Source organism: Haemaphysalis longicornis, unplaced genomic scaffold (assembly GCF_048455015.1).
Source record: "Haemaphysalis longicornis isolate Haplotype H1 unplaced genomic scaffold, Haemaphysalis longicornis Haplotype H1 scaffold_7, whole genome shotgun sequence".
Classification (NCBI taxonomy): domain Eukaryota; kingdom Metazoa; phylum Arthropoda; class Arachnida; order Ixodida; family Ixodidae; genus Haemaphysalis; species Haemaphysalis longicornis.
Genome location: NW_027526422.1, coordinates 153,300,312 through 153,318,614, shown reverse-complemented (window position 1 = coordinate 153,318,614; position 18,303 = coordinate 153,300,312). Strand labels below are relative to the sequence as shown.

The 18,303-nt window shown below is 47.1% G+C and overlaps 2 protein-coding genes across 2 annotated transcripts; one reads left to right on the top strand and one right to left on the bottom strand.

Moving 5' to 3' along the window:
• Nucleotides 1-1,669: 1,669 nt before the first annotated feature.
• On the top strand, nt 1,670-9,828 carry LOC144147149 (uncharacterized). Its single transcript, XM_077679220.1, has 3 exons — nt 1,670-2,693; nt 3,955-4,162; nt 8,417-9,828. The coding sequence occupies exons 1-3, from the start codon at nt 2,211-2,213 to the stop codon at nt 8,797-8,799; spliced, it is 1,074 nt and encodes a 357-aa protein (XP_077535346.1). The 5' UTR covers nt 1,670-2,210; the 3' UTR covers nt 8,800-9,828.
• Nucleotides 9,829-12,521: 2,693 nt separating this feature from the next.
• On the bottom strand, nt 12,522-17,666 carry LOC144147148 (uncharacterized). The gene is made up of 4 exons (XM_077679219.1): nt 17,402-17,666; nt 17,034-17,278; nt 15,197-15,556; nt 12,522-14,094 (listed from the first exon to the last, which is right to left on the bottom strand). Exons 1-4 carry the CDS (start codon nt 17,632-17,634, stop codon nt 13,694-13,696), a joined length of 1,239 nt encoding a protein of 412 aa, XP_077535345.1. The 5' UTR covers nt 17,635-17,666; the 3' UTR covers nt 12,522-13,693.
• Nucleotides 17,667-18,303: the final 637 nt, after the last annotated feature.

Here is an 18,303-nt window from a genome sequence, read left to right as displayed (position 1 = left end):
TAAGTGGTTGTAGCAGTGTTCTCCTAAATAACAGTAGACGTGTGCCCGATTTTTGCGCAAGAAAATAAAAAAAAACGCGTAAAAAGAATTTTTAACAACAAAATACAAACAAATTACACCATCTTCCCGTGGGGAACCATGAGGAGGATGCGAAGCATCATAGTGGTTCCGTGTGTGTTGCCATCGTGCTGCCGTTATGTTGTTCCATTTATCGGGGCACGAATGGGAACGTAGTGTGAACCCCCATGTAGAGACATAGAAATGTAGAGAAATGTAGATACAGCGAAGTGACCGACACCGGCGTTACCTGATCGGACACCTCCTGGTTCTCGCCTTTCTTTATTGCGTTCGCACTCTCCTACCCCGCTGCCCGCCCTCTTCGTCCTCTTCTCTGGTTGGGCTGCAAGGCGCGTGGCGCTTCCCGCCACAGCTTTCCCACGGGAAATTCAACATCCTCCTCTAAAGTTTTCAGTCGTCGTTTCCGTTGACGTTCAGCTTCGCGTGCCTTCGTTGTATCAGTAGCTTCTTGGCGTAGTTTGAATGTGTCAAGGACACAAGGCTCGTTCGTAGCACTTGCTCCTGTCTCGGTTTTGTAGCGCAGTGGAAAGAGCGCTACGTACCTCCCGTTGCGGCCAGAAAGTCCTGAGATCAAAACCGGGGGCCGCTAACTATTTCTTTTTTTTTATAGTGTAGGGGGAGAGGTGCGGATGGACGGACGACGGACGACAGAGCCGGGAGCAAGAGATGCTTCGCATTTAAAAAAGGTTGCCGTCCAAGCTTGACGGGCGTGGCTCCAGAACCAACAGCCCCAAGAGATGGTGCTAGCAGTGCGAACACGGGAAAATTAAATTCAGCAAACCTCCGATGGGTGGACCGAGACAGGAGTGCAACAGTGTGAGAGGTGGCTGGATGAGACGGGAAGGCAGTTACATGGCAGCGATAGCAGCAGACCATCGTATATTTCGACGTGATTTGTAGCGACGCGAGCAGATACGCGGTCCATTTTTCCCTTTTTTATTCTGGGCCACGTCAGCAGTTCAGTACAGCCATTCGCACGGCACGTTACATTCCTTTAATTTGTACTGGAGTTGTCACACCTCTATTCTATTCAGTTTTTCCGTAGGACCTACCACACAACGCTGATTTTGAGTTGTTTTCGTGGCATCCAATCCAATGTTAATTTTAGCTTTACAAAAGAAACAGGAACTATGTTGCCGTCGTTGTGCTTTGATCCAAATATGCGCGGGTTTTATTTTGCGAAAAATTACGATGACAAGTATGCAATCTGCACCAGTGCACGAGTTGGAAAACATTTCGCAAGGTGTTCAGTGACAGCTAGTCAAAAGTAAACCGAGCATAGGTTCAACAAATTAAGCTAATTTCTCCTCTATGTGGCTCTAACTACAAACTGCGTGTGTGCGGGTAAATTTTAGTTTGGAAGGGCTTTCTTGAAAAAAAAATCACTTAATGGGCAGTAGCTGGGCACGTGGCGGAGAATCCCTCCGAAGTGCTTAAACCCGTGCTTCGCTTACTTTTCATTGCATTTGAACTGGCGATATGAAGGGGTAAATACACCCACGCCAATAAAAGTGAGATTAGTAGGCGAAAAAGGCGTCGCATTCAACACTGTATTGCCGCGGAAAGTCGCTACTAAGTTAGTGTTATTAGGGAGTTTTAGAATAGGGGGCCCTTGCGTTTGGGGCCCCCAAGAAGTTAGGGGAACCCAAACGCAACACGCTTGCCCGCGACCAGTTTTAGTATAGCGTTTTCCCCGGCCGCTTTGCGTGTTTCACTCGCAGCGCTGTTGCGGCAAACGAGCAAAGCTTTCGGAAGGCGTAAATTACAAAATTTTCAAATACTTTAGTGGGTGTACTATATTTTGCCTTCAATGCAACTAATAATGCAGCAAGTATAGTTAAAATATTTTTTTTCTTTTCAAAATATTGGAGCGTCAGCATAATGAAGTCAATACAATCCAATGTCAGTACTGCGGCTAGTTACTTCGACTGGGCTACAGTGTACTCATTTCTGTGCGCCACTTCTCACAGTTGTCTTTTCTCTTGTGTTTTCTTTTCTTTTCTCTGTACATAACTTTCAACGGTGTGCATAATTTCACCGTTTGTTTTAGCTTTTTTTCTTATTCAGTGTTGTTTGTAGTGTTCCTGATCGTTGTAGTGTTGTGCTCCTGTAGTGCTCCTCATCGTTGAACGATGCCTAAGTTGAGGCCAACCCGTGCCAGCGTCCTTTGTGACCAGCTTTTGTATTTAGATTTGAGTTGGGCGGACTTGGAAGACCTTTTTCTCGGCTACCGGGAGCCAAAGCCACGCCAGTACAAATCGAGCGGCGGCCTGCTGGACGTCAACAGCTTCGATGAAGAGGAGTTCCGGAGGATGTTCCGCTTCGAGAAGCAGCACCTCGACTTGCTCAAGGGGGAACTGAGAGTGCCGGATGTAATCCGAAGCAGCCAAGGTGTGAAAGTTTCGGGCCAGGAGGCACTCCTGATGGGTCTACGGCGCCTGGCATACCCCAACAGGTGGTGGGACTTAGAGCCGATGTTCGGTCGTCATTCGTCGTCCATGTCCAGTGTGGTGAACCATCTGTTCAACCACGTCGAGACCACGTTTGCCCACCTGTTGGGAGACCTCAACTCCCATCAGTGGCTTACCGTGGACGACCTCCCGGAGTTGGCCGAGGTTAGTACATGCTTGCTTACGTTACTCTTCAGCGTGGTGTATTGCACTCGCCAAGTTATGAAATACAGGAGGTACTGACTACAGTGACGGGGCCCATCGCTTTAAAATCTGCGCTACAGTGACGGGGCCCCGTCACTTTAAAAGAATCACTACAGTGACGGGGCCCTCTCAATATAACAAAATCAAAACCAGCCGATTAGCCGCCGCTTCTCGTTCTGTGATTTTGTGTTGTGGTTCTGCCGCTGACTACGGACGTTGCAGTCCGTGGTTCGATTCTCGCACCGTGGTATTTTTTTTTGTGTGTGTGCGTGCGTGTGTGTGTGTGTGTGTGTGTGTGTGTGTGTGTGTGTGTGTGTGTGTGTGTGTGTGTGTGTGTGTGTGTGTGTGTGTGTGTGTGTGTGTGTGGCTGCGTGGTTAGCGTTTTGTAACAGCAAAACCATTCACACGGTTAGAGCAGTCGGTCTTGGTTTTTTACTGAAGCGGCCGAACCGCTCCCGCTCACTGGAGCCAAGGCCGACGTAGCCATCGCCAGTTACGCCCGATCTCCTGTAATTATTACCAGTGATTAATAATTAACAGTGATTCTGGCTAGTCAGTGAGCGGTAGCGGTTTGGCCGGTTGGGTAAAAATCAAGAGAGACAGCTCTCAAAGCGAGTTGTGTTTCCTCTGGACGGAAATTTAGTGACAGCTGCCGTTCCTTCTGGACGGAACGCTAGACACAGCCTTTCCATAAACAAGCGCCAGGCAGCGCATGCGCCAGGCAGCTCGTGCGAACGACTGACTGGCAAAACACGTGTAGTGCATGAACAGATGAGGGGGCCCGTTACTGTAGTGCAGATTTTAAAGCGACGGGCCTCGTCACTGTAGTCAGTACCAACACAGAAACCCGGGGTCCGTCCGGCATGACACTTCTTTAAATAAGGGAGCCGAGGATCACATTCCTGCCAAATACATTCCGTGCACTGCATTGTAGTCTATGCTATGACACTTCAAAAAGGTGGCTCATAGCAAGCAGCGATGCAGTGAGGTCCACCTTTTGAAAGCTTTCTTCAATTTCAGAACAATAAAGACTTCATTAAGACAAGTCAAATAGGGAACATGTATGAACAGAGCAATTGCTCCTTTTTAGTGCTAAAGAACTACTATGAGATCCTCCTGTGTTAAGCAGCCGACCTGGCATTTTTTTTTCTTTTTGTGCGTGCTAGTACGGTTACAAGCTTTCCTCGCATTGCGTGTTTAATTAAGACTTTCTTCACTGCAGGCTGTGCACAACAGAGGAGCTGCATTGACAAACTGCTGGGGCTTTGTGGATGGCACTGCAAGGCCCATCTGCCGGCCATCCGTGGAGCAGAGGATCTACTTCTCGGGGCACAAAAGGGTCCATGCAGTCAAGTACCAGGCCATCATGTGTGCTAATGGCATAGTGTGCGAACTGGATGGGCCTTACCCAGGGCACAGGCATGATGCTGGTGAGTGTAGCTATTGTCGTCGGGTGTAGACCACAATAGCTGCGAAGGCAAAGGACACTTGTAGTGCTTGGTAAAGGGCACTTGTGGTATCGGGGCATGAGCACAAAGTTTAACCTTTGTAGACAATAATGCGATTTTCAGCTACTAAGAAATATGAACACATTGCCATGTTTTCGACCAGCTCATTCTACAGCCATCTTTGCGTAATCTGAAGCAGAGACCTTTAACCAGCCAGCAACCGAGCAAAGCTCCGAATTCAGTGTCTCGAGGACAGCATGCCCCGAAGGTGAGATGTGTAAAGTGACCGTATTGTCCAAGAATGAAAGTAACGAAGAGAACCTTACAAAGACAAATCTTTCATTTGTCCCAATTTCTTATTTTAAATGAAAAAGACACGAGTGGCGGCTTGCGGGCACGCTGGCTGCCAGTGACTGCGAACCAGCTGCCTATGGCTTGTTACAGGCCGTCCATACTTTCGGCCAAAAGCAGGACCAACCGCTTTCTCGAAGCAGGGGGCTGGGAGAGCACCCTACGTTGCTATTTTTCACGAGAATCTTCTACAGCTTTGAATTTGACGCCTTTGCGCTGTTATGTCAATGGCAAGGTAAAGAAAATACTAATTAGCCGATGTTTCGACACGCACGGTTAAAAAAATTCAATGCCCTTCTACTATATGAAGGATGGCCAGTGGAGCTGTGGGGCATAATGTTAGTCATCTCGTGGCTCATTGTCATATAATTTATTTCGCGATAGTTCCGGTAAAGCAACATTTACAGCCATTTCCTGTAACCCAACTCCCTCCGTGGATGGCCATGTATTGCCAGCAGACGGCATTTACTTTTCGTTTTACAACTTCACTACTGACTCAATAACACCAAATTTGGAGCCGTTTTCTGTAATCATACTAACCTGAGGCGGGCAACAAAGCAGCACGAGAACATACTAGCCGTGCTGGGGTTGTTCCTGCTCCCCACCACGGTTCTCGGTCGGCCCGCAATAGACTTCTCTCATGTGAAGAAGTCACACAGCATCACTGTTTCTGCCGCCGTCGCTATCCACCTTGACCACACATCCCTCCCCAACGCTTAGGAGCGCCTATGGCGATCCCTCCAGACTAATTCCTGCACCAGTTGTACCTTCCCACACAGACCAATTCCTGCGCCAGTCGTACCTTCCCTCACAAGGTCCATTCCTCTCAGTTCCCTTCCCCTAACTTTCTCTGTGACTGCCTTGACGCCTTCTCTCACACCATGTGGCCTGTCCTCGCAAGTCTCACGCCGCCGCCCCCCCTCCACCACCTAGCCATCTGCAGCAGTGAGCAGTGGTAGGACTTGTTGGGCCACTCGGAAGCGGGGGTGCAGCTACCTGTGGTTGACCGAGCCGCCGCCCTAGCCACCGCAGCCACGTGTTCCTAAGCCAACTTGCTCGTAAAATAAAGGGATTTCTCTCTCTCACCTTCACAAATAGGTAACCATGCTTCCCGGCGAAACACTCAGTGTGGGAAAGGCAGCCTACAAAAACCAAGATTACACCGATCTTTTGAAAGTCGGCTTCACCTCTACGCGCAAATGCACTGTTAGCAGACTCACTTTAGGGAAAACATAAGCCGTCTTCTGATGAAAAATATGAAGGCCGTTGGACCACTTTTATGATTTTGTTTTATCCTCACTGGGATGTTTTTTTTTTGGGGGGGGGGGGTAGAAAAACTTGCCTCAGAAGGAGCGTGATGCGACGTTACACCCGACTGCCGTAAAGCCCAGACGTAGAGCAGCTCCGCTGTTAAAAACTCCTTGCCCGACTCTGTAGCAGAGCGATAGTTGTTTCAATTAGGGCAGTATTTCTGAGGGTGCGTGAACAGAAATGGACAACGTCCCAAGTCTTAATGGTTCTGGATAACTTTGCTTCGGATATTTAGGTACGGCCACATGATAAAGCTTAACATTGCGTTCTCATAACTAATCTTAGGGGCTTTATTTTCCTAATTTATTATGTGTAGTTTTAGGGGTTCGGTATATATTTCTTTTGTTTTTGTCATTTTTGATGATTATTTTTTCACACCGCCACAAGTTCGTGACATCCCGATGAGGTTTATGAACACTCACATCACCTACAAGCAGAGGCCAGCTTTTGTAGGTGCCCTTGCTTGTCACCGTCCGCCTTCCTTGCGTATCGCAATCTTTGCCGCCTGTATGAGTCCCATCTCTATGACATCGTCTTGTGTGGGTGGTGCTTCAGCGGCTTAGCATGCGGTCTTATAAATGATTTACGACCCAATCATTCAATATAAAGGGACTTGAGCGCACCACTTTGAAGCCAGTTTTGGGTGATAGCTTCACATGCCTTGGCTGCAAATGTGGAGGAGGGTGTAGTGCAACTCCTTTATGCACGTGTGGTGCTGTTTTAGCTCCTTTCTCCTCCCAGAATCAGTTGGAAGCACACAATGCGCAAGTGTTCTCTGCCCTTTTGGGGGCCCGTTTGATATGTTTGCCCCTTCGAGTGGGTGTGGATGTGAATGACTGCGTACTGCCGTTCCATGTCCCTGGAACGTGCTAGCTTCTTGCGTAGCCGACAGTCGAGTAGCTGCTCTTATGAGGTCATGCAATAGGAGCTTCATCATGCAGCCAATAGATTTGCATTGAGGACCAAATTATTGTTTGGCGCTTTTTGCCCTTAGTTGGCCTTGCGCCATTAAACTCCAAACATCATCATCATTGAGGACGAAATTGCCACTCACAAAATTTAGACTATCCAATTTATAGACCATTGGCAGCATTCTTTCCCTCCAAATTGCAATGAGATTTCATCTTTTTTACAGCGAAGCTGAATATATCTCGGATTCCCCATTTTAGGGGTGCGGAAAAATCGGCGGCAGAAATTTTCATGGAGGGAGTTTGGTTACTGAAAAGGGCTGTCATTTCTGTTTTATCAAAACTATACAAAAATGTATGAAAATCAGCTGCTCCGACAATTCTTAGATCGAGCATGTGTCCCAGGTTTTCAGCAGCAGTCGGTGTTCCGTGAATGTGTGGGGAACCGTAACGAGGAACTGCCTTGGCCCCCTAATTAGGCTTCCACGCCTTTTCAACCCACCCACATCCTGCCAAGTCATCGAGAATGAGCTCATCCCCAAATGCCGTGAACGGGCCCTTCAAAGAGGGGTGCTACATCTCACAACAAGATCGAAGCCCCTTCCGCACTTTCAAAGCTGTTTAGCGGTTACTGGAAGAGCGCGATGTCCGGCTGTACGAGTAGCCTCTGAATGGGGCCGACTTGCACCCCATAGAGAGCATTTTTGGGGAAACGAAATACATTTTCTACCTCACCACGACGACCGCCGACTATTTGTGGCTGGCTGTAAAGGCGGAATGGGAAGTCAGGGCATGGTGAGGTACGCCTCATAGGTACGCCTCATTTCCCCGCAGAATTCATGACACCATTAGGGTGGAAGGTGCTTTGTAGCATGTAAATTACTTTCACGTAAATTATTAAAGTAAACCATTTTCGTGTGATTTTTGTTTCAAAACATGCAAATTATTTTCATGTATTGAAAATTTTAATTAATCGTTCAGTCAAGAACCTACAGTTTACTATAGTTGGGTGTGGTATCGCCTCACACTCCTTCCGGAGCAGGTTTTCCTGCCACGGAAAAAAACAGTTCCCAGTATAGACAAATAGATAAACCTTATAAAAATAAAAAAAGGTACTAGGACATCCATATTTTAGGGAGGCTTTTATTGCCCCTGCAGAAATGCCTTCTAGCAACGCATCTGTCCTAAAGGTGAAGCCAACTAACGAAAAATCAGTGTAAGCTTGGTTTTTGTAAGCTGGCTTTTCCACATTTCCCGTTCCGCAGTGAAGCATGGCCATTTACGGATATAGTATGATTACAGAATTTTCATTTTTAGCATAGCAATACCGTGTTTGCAAGGTGCGCCCCACTATAGCGCAGTGAGGCCTTTGGAAGACCGTTACGCCCAATATGGCATGCCAGCAGAGCGGTAATTAAACATATCAGATAGGGCGGCAAGTGCAGTGCGAACGCACTTTTAGACCGGCGCTCCTTGGTTCCCGTCGGCACCCATACGCGGTGCAGCAATGCAGTTTGGCCACCGCTTGCGTGCTCCGTTTACTTCTGCGCAATCTTGTACATGCATGGTTGTCTGAGCAGCCTTGCTTGTGCGACTGAACAAAGTTGTTTTCCAGAAGGGAGTTGAGTGCACTAACACGCTATCTCATTGTCTGCATTTTTCGCAGGTATGCTGAGGGAAAGTGGGCTGTACGAAAAGCTGCAACGGCTGGTGCAAGGGACAACATACACGATATATGGCGACCCTGCGTACTCGTTGTGGCCACTGCTGATGCGGCCATATGCAGGCTCATCCCTGAGCCCACAGCAGCAGAACTTTAACAGCACCATGAGCACCGTGCGCCAGGCAGTTGAATGGGGTTTTGGGAAGACAGTAAATCTGTTTGCCTTCCTTGACTTCAAAAAAAATCAAAAACTTCTGCTACAGAATGTGCCACAAATGTACAGGGTGGCTACAATTCTCACGAATTGCCACACGTGTATCTATGGCAGCCAAGTAGGCATGTTCTTCGGCCTGCGGCCACCATCATTGCATGAATATTTGCACTAACCTACCGTGCTGCATGTTTAGACATCCAGAGTAGTATGACACGGCACTCTAGCCATGCCTGCAGCGATCAGCTAGAGTGTCATTGGATGACACTCTAGACACTGCGTATATTTTTTCCGTGCAGGCTGCGAGTAGATGTGTACTCTTGAGCAGATGTGTGTTGTTGTATGCCCTTAGATAAGGTGGTGGTGCTGATTGCTATTTGATTTTTAATGTATAAATGCAATATTCATGCATGCGCGGCCTGCACTACAATTTGTATTTATAATTTTGCGTGACTTGTACATTAAGTGGCGCAGACCCCGTCAAGTTGCTTTTGTTGGCTTTTTGTCGCTGTAAACATCTGTCCATGAGCACCACAGCTTGGCCCCTGGCGTTGGGTGATTGTGTTTACCATGTCTCCCTATTCTAAGTAAGTATCGTTGGACATGCATACACATTGTAGTGTGTGAGGTGAACCGAAAGACAGTCAGTTTCTTGGAGCAAAAGAACACGCAAAAGTGGCGAAAGTGTTTTGCGTTGTCTCAAATTACAGGGTGCAGACCAAGTTGATGCCTTATTTGTGGACGATCCCTGGTTTGCAGCTACCTGAGCCCAGTTGCGCAGAGGTGGGGTTAGCAATGGGGCACAATGTATGCCAGAAGTATTGGTCATGTTGAAGGTGGGACGTTGTTTGTGCAGACACTCTTCTGGGGCCCAGCTTGAGGAGGAGGTGGTGGTTTGAGACACCAGTTGGGAACCAGATTTAGGCGCCTTCTTTCTGTCTGTTTGCTGTTTACATCTGCTCCTTTTCGGTCGATGTGCGCGCTCCACGGTGCTTGAAGGTCCACCCCCCCGAAGTAAAATAGTTGCGCCCACTTTTGGAATGCAAGGCTTTTTGTCCGTGCTCTTGACATCTGTATGTTTGTGTATGTCAAACAAACTTATTGATTGATTGAAGAGTGCAAAGGATTGACAGATGCTATTGTCAAGGAACCCGTTTCCTTTAAATTTAACTGTTTGTTTTTTCTTGTTTCTTCTTTTTTTCATAGTTTGCTTACTGCCACCGATACGTTTTGGATATCAGATTAACTTTTAACCATTTTGTTTCACGTTGTCAATTCCTTTTGTTGTTTGCTGCTACCTGTATGTTTTCGTAATTAATAAACTGTTACCATGAATTGCATTTTCATTGCCATTGGTGCTTTTGATTGTCCCCACCCCCCTCCCCTCAAGGCCAGCAGCACTTAAAATCTGATCTCTTAAAAACCATAGACTGCAAGATACAGAAATGACAGCCACAGTATGGGTGTGCTGGTCCAATTGGCCATTATAAATTGGAAATTGTAAAACCGGAATTGAGAAGAGTGCAACCGTTATGGCTAGTACGTGAGCAGTGGCTGGAGATGTTCTGAAGGCAACTACAATTCTCATAACAGGCATTGCCATGGATTGGCTGTTATACCCAACTTTTTCCATTTGCTGGGCTTGCAGTAGTGACAAAGCAGCTGACTGTACATTTACGTTTTTGCTGTTTGCATTGTCTTTTGAATTTTCCCTGGTTAATGCCTTGGCGCTGCAGGGTAAACTAAGAACACCTATTCAAGCGGCCTGTAAAATGGCGTTTAGAGGGTGCTGCAAGAGCCGGTGCAGGCTCAACGTTCACAATATACGAAAAACGTGCATGCCCATTACGCCCCTTGCTCATGTGCCCATTGGCACGTGCATCTCTTAGCCCGCAGCAGCATCGGCACTGCATGCCAAAAAGTGAGGCCTCTTTTTAACAGCGAAGCTGTTTACCAAATCGTTTGACTTCCGCATCCACAGTTAAAAGAATAAAAAAATGCCCAGCGCTCGTGTGTGTGCCACGCGGCAACTACCCAGCGTCCCCGGCACACATTTGTCAAGCCAAGCATACGACATTGTTGACCAAGATTAGATGAAAAAAAAAACAGTGTATGTACACACTGTCTAGTGATCATCACTTCCAAAAAAGTGAAGGAAGCTCATGCGTATAGTGATGATGGAGTAAAGACCGTTGCAGCAGCAGCGAAGAAGTAAATTGGCTACGATAGTGGACTTAAATTGTTGTGGTCATGAAAGTTGCATACAGCTTTGCTACCTTCATGTCTTAAGCATAACTGTTTCCCCCCCCCCCCCTTTTTTTTAAAGGCTGCAAACTTGTTCGCTTTCTAAAAGCTTGAGAATTAGGAACCATTCCACTCTGCGAAAGTGGTTGCCCAGCAAAGCGGTTTAAAATACACATCACACACAAGTGGTTATAAAGCTTACATATATTTATTTCCCTCATCATTTGGTAGTGGCAGGTAAGGGTGAATCTCAAAAAGAAAGAAGGAAAATCTTGAAAAGTAAGAAACCCAACATGCAATCACTCAGTGCCAGGACACACGAAACCTTTCAAACAAATTTGCACTTCTCAAAGAGGACAACAAGGATAGTGTAAGATAGGCTAAACGACAACCCAGAAATGACAATCACAGATTAAGCAGGTGTGGGGGAACAGCATGTAGGAAACAAACTAAAAAGCTAACTTGGAAAACGAAGGAACTACTTGTGAAACGTAAGATCATAAAGGTGTCAAGTACGGTGAATCAACTTCAATCAGCAGAGCTGACAAAGCTGATTACTACAAGTTTAGCAAATGACATTCGTGCGTACAACATGGCAGTGATCCAGGAAACACTGGAACTAGGAGGAAGTTTGAAAACAGCTAAGAGGAAGACAATGTATGCACTCAGAGACAAGAAGGGCAACATTACACACAACATGGACGAGGCAATAAAAGTAGCCGAACATTTCAACACCAGCCTGTATGCCAGCGACGTTAGACCAGGGGAAACTGAGGGAATGAGCTTAGCTTGTAATGTCCAACTACAGTCGAGCCCGCATATAACAGCCCCACTTAAAACGAACTTTCTCTCATAACGAACAAAACCTGTGTGACGGTCAAAATATACGTTATTTCAATGACATTAAATCCCATGTACATTGAACGACTTTGAGCCCTGCCGATCGGTTACAGCGAATGACCGCACCGCGATGTGGGTTGAAACGACAGTCTCTTCCCAGCTCTGCCGGCGACATGCTACTGAAGTGGTTCATCGACGCACGGGCTTGCGACATTCCATTAAGTGGCCCAATGATGCTACGCAAAGCCAGAGACTTCGAATTTTGCCCAGGCAATGGGTGGCTACATCGGTTCAATGTGCGGCACGGCATTGTTTAAGTTGATTGTCGGCAAGGCGGCGTCTGCAAGTGACCAAGATGCTGCAGCGTGGCTTGAAAAAAATGGAGAAGTTATTTCAAGCTATGCGAAGTGTGACGTATATAACGCAAATTGAACGGTGTTATTTTGCCAGATGTTTCCCGATAAAATGCATGCTATGAAAAGCGACACATGCACTGGCAGGAAGCATAGCAAAGTGCACGTCCCACTATTTCTGTGCACTAACATGGATGGCAGCGACCGGCGCATGCCCTTCATCATCTTAAAATCGAACGAGCCACATTGCTTTAGGAGCTATGTGCCTGTGCACTACAGGCCTAACGCTGAGGCGTAGATGACGTGAGATTTATTCGTGGAGTGGCTGAGCGAGTTCGACCGTGACATGCAGAAACAAGGCATGCACGTGCTGCTCGTAATTGGTAACTGCTCTGCGCTCCACGTGCAAACTTCCCCGACGGCAGTGACCCTGCTTTTCCTGCCACATACTACCACTTCGAAAGTGCAGCCGGGGCGGGGCAAGAGCGATGCGAAGGAATCTGACGTGGATGATGACGAAACTTCTGAGCCTGCGCCTAGAGTGCGCCGGTTGTAATGGGCTACATAGAGGAGCTTAAACAACTTGTTTACGCCAAGGGCCCCGGCAAAGATCACGCGGTTGCTCTAAATAAACTGGAGACCGCCCTCATCAAGTCTGCCCCGCAGAAACAAGCAGCCATCATGGACTTCTTTGCGAAAAAAATACATTCTCTTTTGACTTCTGATTTCTTTTTCTTTACTTTTTTTTACACGGGTCCATTTACTACGAACTTCGGGACATAACGAATGGAGGCCGCGTGACGCTCAGGTTCGTTATAAGCGGGCTCCACTGTAGTAACTAAACAAGTAGAAAAGGCTGTCAAGGGCATGAAAAGAGGAAAAGCAGAACGTGACGAGGACATAATCTTGCATTTCTGAGAGGAACCCGCCGCGGTGGCTCAGTGGCTAAGGCGTTGCGCTGCTGAGCACGAGGTCGCGGGTTCGATTCCCGGCCGCGGCGGCCGCTTTTCTGATGGAGGCGAAAAGCAAAAACGCTCGTGTGAACGAGATTTCGGTGCGCGGTAAAGATCCCCAGGTGGTCAAAATTAATCCGGAGCCCTCCACTACGGCGCGCCTCATCGCCTGCATTGCGTCGGCGCGTTAAACCCTACAATCAAATCAAATCATTTCTGATAGGAGGGGGAGATGGGCTGGGGTGCACCCTGCACTCATCCACAAATAAAAGCAGCTACCTCTTTCACTTAAAAGAAGAATATACAATGAAAACATGCTGCTGGTGATGACATATGGAGAGGAAACTTACCACCTCACTAAACAACAGGAAAGCAAAATAAGGTTGGCTCAATGAGCCGTGAAACGAAGAATTACAGAAGCAACACTTATGGACAGGAAACGACCTTCCTGGATCAGGGAACAAGCAGAAGTAGATATCATACATGAAAAAATAAGTAAGTAAAAGGAAAGAAATTAACTGAGGCTGGCTGTGTAGTGAGATGAAGGGTAACAGAGTGGACTAACAGGGTAACAGAGTGGATAACAAAAGACGGGTCTAGAAGACGGAGAAGGTCAATAATATGATGGAGGGACTAACTTGGAAAATTCAGAGGTAAAGAATGGATTAGCCAGAGGCAATTACTTTTTCATGGCGAGTGCTCGAATGACATTTAAAAGTGCCTCCTGCTGAGCCATAAACATGCGGTGTTCCTCCGCCCGCTGCTGGAGGAGGGCTTCTTGCTGCGCCAGCAATAACCGCCGTTCTTCTGCCCTCTCCTCTTGCTCCTGCTTTCTCTCCCTCCGGAGCTCGGCCACCTCCTCCATCCGTAGCCGCCGCTCCTCTTCTCGTTCTTCACATGCAGCCTTCCATTCAGCTTTTCGCTGCTCTAGTGAGGCCCACTCAAAATCCAGGCGCTTTTCTTCTAAGGCGAGGCGCCGAAGCTCCCTTGAGTTTTCTTGGTCGCGCCATCCATTCTCATGGGTAAGTCTTCTTTGAAAGAATTGGAGATTGTTCTCCGGTTCTCTGGGCCTGCTAACGCCTACAAAGTACCAAAAAAAGAAACACGAGATCATTACACTTGTTCTCCAAACAATTCTTTGTAACAGCCTTTTATTAAAATTCAGAGTGGCACGTATTGAGGTTGAAAGTTGAGTTCATAAGTGCTGTGGCTGTATTTTAATGAAGGTAAAATGGGACCGCATTTAAGGTTATAGTGATGGGAGGAAAAAAATTTACGTGTTTGTAGTTAAGCTTAATATCCCACACACCTCACAGCAGTGTGTAGCTTGGTGGCATAACAACTAAAGTGAGGTGCCACCAACTTTGTTCCCCTTCACAGTTTCCTTTGCTTTTCCACTTGGTTTTGTCAACTGACTTTGTGTGAGCACTTGTCCTTGTTACATGTCGAGGCGGGCTTTGGGCCTTGTCCATTCTCCCCCGTGGACTTGTTTTTATGTATGTCTTATTTAGTCGACTTTTCATTTCACTGTACTGGCCTAGTTAGTGTACAGTCGAAAGCTTTACGACAATAAACACAGGAGATCGTGCCGCTCTGTGCCTGCAGAGCACTCTGGTGAAAGGCTGACACACTCTGAAATACATTTAGTGGACACACTCCCTAAAGAAAAGTGCTGGAGCGTGCCATTGTCTGTGGTAGTTCTGTCAAGGCACGTGGAAATATCAGCGCGTGAAGATACAGCCCTTTCTATCACCCTGTTGGAAAATGAGAAACAAACTTTTTTGTTGCTTGATTTAAAAATAACTGTCTTATCGCTAGATAAAATGCCCCTGATCTGCAAGGGCCTTCTCTGCAATCGCTTACAGGTATTGTGACGTAACTACCACAGCAGAGAAGTGTGTGATCAAGCGATATCAGGGAGAGTGTCTGGTAAACGTGCAAACTGTGAAAGCATGACAGCCTGTCACCAGAATGCTGTGCATGTAGTCAGTGTACTTAGTGTACTTAGTCTAAGTTTACTTTTTCAACTTCCTTTGTTTCACCCAACCATTGTTACTGCCGCAAAATGAATGTGCATTACATTTTTAATGCAATCGCTAGTTCTGCAAGCCCTGCCGAATTTGCATTTTCAACGAGTAAGTGCGTACAAGTGTTCCGAAGCAGAAAAGAATTATCAACTTGCCCCGTCTTCCTTGTGGAGCTTCCCTGTTGGGGCCGGTGCTCTGGCTGGTCGGTTGCGGGGGGAAGCTTGAGGTTTCCCGCGCACTTGGGACTTGGCTGGCACTGGTGGGGCGGTCGGTGCTTTGGCTCGTTTGTTGCGGGGGGAAGCTCAACAGTTCCCGAACACTTAGCACTTGGCTGCCACTGGCACCTCGGCCATGACTGGAGCTGGGGCCTCGGATGGTGGTGCCTTGCAGGTCATCACTGGGGCCCTCCTCACCACTGCTCCGCGTGTCTTCCGGGATGTCGTCGTGGTATCTGGCATTGTTTTCATAAACATACTGAAGTACGTCTGCGACGCCAGGCGATATACCATGCAGCCCTGGAAAACATTTTGCGTAATGCAAAAAAGTTGCAAATATTTTAAACACAAAGTATAATAATATAGCAACGATTTAAATGGTAGAAAATCGGCAGTTTTTTACGTGCATCCGACAAAAATGTTTTTCAATGCAGCTTGTACGTTCTATCAACAATACCAAAAGCACAGTCAACCACATGACATGAAAAAAGAAACTGCTGGACTCATTGCGCCCCAGTAATAATTTAAGAGTACTTTTTTACCACAGTGTACGATGAGCAACAACTCTGCAAAATGTTACTGCACACTTTTGGGGCACCGCTCCGAGCAACGCTGTTACAGCTGGGGAAGTAGAGTCGAACCTCGTTAATTCAAACTCAAAGGGGCCCAAAAATTTGTTCAAATTAAAACAAGTTCGACTTAACGAAAGCAATTGAAATACACATAACTTTGGTAGGACCGCAGCATCAGTTCGAATAAACCACAAGTTCAAAATAAGTGAGTTTGAATTAATGAGGTTCGCCTGTATTTGAAAATATTGTTACACAGTGGCAATACTCGAACCATGAATGATTATGGATGATCTATTTACAATATTTACAAGCAGCCGTGACAGCCTATGCAGGCTGCTTGCCAGCCTTTTCCTCGTCTTCGATGCCTGGCCATGGCGCCATGGGGCATTGTCCACCCGTGACAATATATTTCACAGCAAATGTTATCTGTTGCAAAAGCCCAATTCACGACAAAACTATTGGGCAGTGCATATTGTGCGAAAGGAACTATTATGTGAAGCGTAATTTTCTCTGATCGAAGCCAACTATGAAGCCCAGCCAGCCTCGTTTGGCGGGGAAGGTGCTGGTAACTTCAACAATTGCACTAGGAAACATCTGTATATATATATATATATATATCTGAGGTTTGCGGGTGACTGTCATTTGTGGGCGTAGTGTATATTTTACCGTTCATGACAAAAACGCAGTTCTTCTACAAAAAAATGTTATAGCATAGTAAGAAATGTTGTAGTTGTTTGACAGGGTTGCTGAATGTTGTCAAGTAGGAACCAATGATAGGGCAACAAAACGAAAGTTTTTCACGAAAAACGGAGCCAAAAAAAAAATCGATGACGACAGGCAGATTTACCACCACAAAATAACCGCAGGGTAAAGGTTTGATGGTCTGTGTTTCTGTGGACCAGACCACAAACAGGAGCGCATTACCCTGTGTTTTTTTTCTTGGTCGGTCTTTTCAGCGCCAGTTCTCAAGATAAAACTTCCTTAAAAACCGGACCACTTTTTTTTTTTTTTACCAAATGCTTCCGTATTTGTACCCGGCACAAAATTTTCTCGGCACCAGACACCACTTATTTTTTTCACTCGGCGCCCCCGTGATGACACGGGCGTCGGCGCCTACACTTGCAATCAATGGGCACGCGGTTGTTTTCTTGATTTCAAAAATAGCATTCAAAAATCAAAGAAACATGCTCGTGGAGGTCACTTACACTCGGGATTTTCCGGCTGCGTGAGGCTGTCGGCGGAGCTCCTGCTCACAGCAGCGGCCGCCGCGGTGTCTCGTGCAGTAGATGCCGCGGTCCGCTCTGCCGCAGTGTCGGAGCGCTGGTGCGAGCGGGCGACGGTTATTTTTCGCACCGCCGACCGCTTAATCTGGTAGCCGAACTCCTTCGCCAGATCAAGCGTATCTTGCAGTAGGTGGTGCTTTTCGTCATACTGCTCTTCAGTACCGGACCTGTAACGTAGCGCACGAACTCCTGAACTTCTGTAGGCGGCAGGTGACAGGCAATGAAGCAAATGCCACGCTTTCTGTCAACAAACGCAAGTGGTAGAATTGGCAAACGAAAGCAGCACTTACTTTTTTAAGTTTGTGCGATCTTCATGCACGAACTGTGCGAGCAGCAGGTCGCAACGATCGCGGATGGCCCGCACAGTGAAGATCCTTTTTGTGCCGACTTCGATGTTTTTGGCGATGACCAGCCACGCTTTTGAGTCCTTAAATGGATTTTCTGCGCAAATTTCCTTTAATAAATTTATGTCATCCTCGACGGTGAACCTCGCTCGGGTAGCTTGCCCTTTGGGGTCGGCCATTTTTGTCGATCACGCGAAGTCTCGCTGCCTGCGAGAGCGACGCAAGCTCCTCTTGGGGCCAGCTTTGGGGCGCCCGCTATTTCAGCAAAATAGCGTGCGCTAAACGCAAACGCAAAACCCCAAGGGCGGCTTGGGTTCTGCGCATGCGCAGTACGAGGCCCCAAGACGCTTGGGGGCCCCAGAGCGTTGGGGCCCCCTATTCTAAAACTCCCTATTGGCACCCGCAGGGTTCTACGTACGCCAAGAAGAGAGCGCGTACCCACTCGTCAGGGCCGGAAGTTGCCCGTCTCTATCCCTTTCTTTCTTCCTCTCGGCCGTTTACAACATAACCGGCGGGTCGGCCACATGTGACCATAGTAAAATAAACACGTCCTTTTTAACTCCACCCGTACCTTTATGCAGCCGTTTCATTTCGGCAAACAACCATCCCTCCTAACAGACTTCCGGTGGTATGTTTGGAACACCGATTTTGGGCAGCCGTCGCCTGGTTTAACTCATGTCAGAATCATTTCATCCACAATTTCTCCCTTGTTTACGTGTAGCTCGATGCAAATGAGAAATTACACTGATGTTTAAAAAAAAAAAGACCAGAATTCGCGCTTGTTGGAATGAATTCATCGCTGCCTCAGAAAAACAGCTAACTCCCGCAATACAAGGGCAATTGGAAAT

Bases quoted from the DNA above. Each gene is read 5' to 3' on its own strand.
- LOC144147149 (XM_077679220.1), top strand. From the start codon at position 2,211: ATGCCTAAGTTGAGGCCAACCCGTGCCAGCGTCCTTTGTGACCAGCTT. The intron at 2,694-3,954 runs GTTAGTACATGC...TCTTCACTGCAG, and splicing joins ACCTCCCGGAGTTGGCCGAG to GCTGTGCACAACAGAGGAGC. The intron at 4,163-8,416 runs GTGAGTGTAGCT...CATTTTTCGCAG, and splicing joins AGGGCACAGGCATGATGCTG to GTATGCTGAGGGAAAGTGGG.
- LOC144147148 (XM_077679219.1), bottom strand. From the start codon at position 17,634: ATGGCCGACCCCAAAGGGCAAGCTACCCGAGCGAGGTTCACCGTCGAG. The intron at 17,279-17,401 runs GTAAGTGCTGCT...GCTACGTTACAG, and splicing joins GATCGCACAAACTTAAAAAA to GTCCGGTACTGAAGAGCAGT. The intron at 14,095-15,196 runs GCAAGTTGATAA...GGTACTTTGTAG, and splicing joins AGCTCCACAAGGAAGACGGG to GCGTTAGCAGGCCCAGAGAA.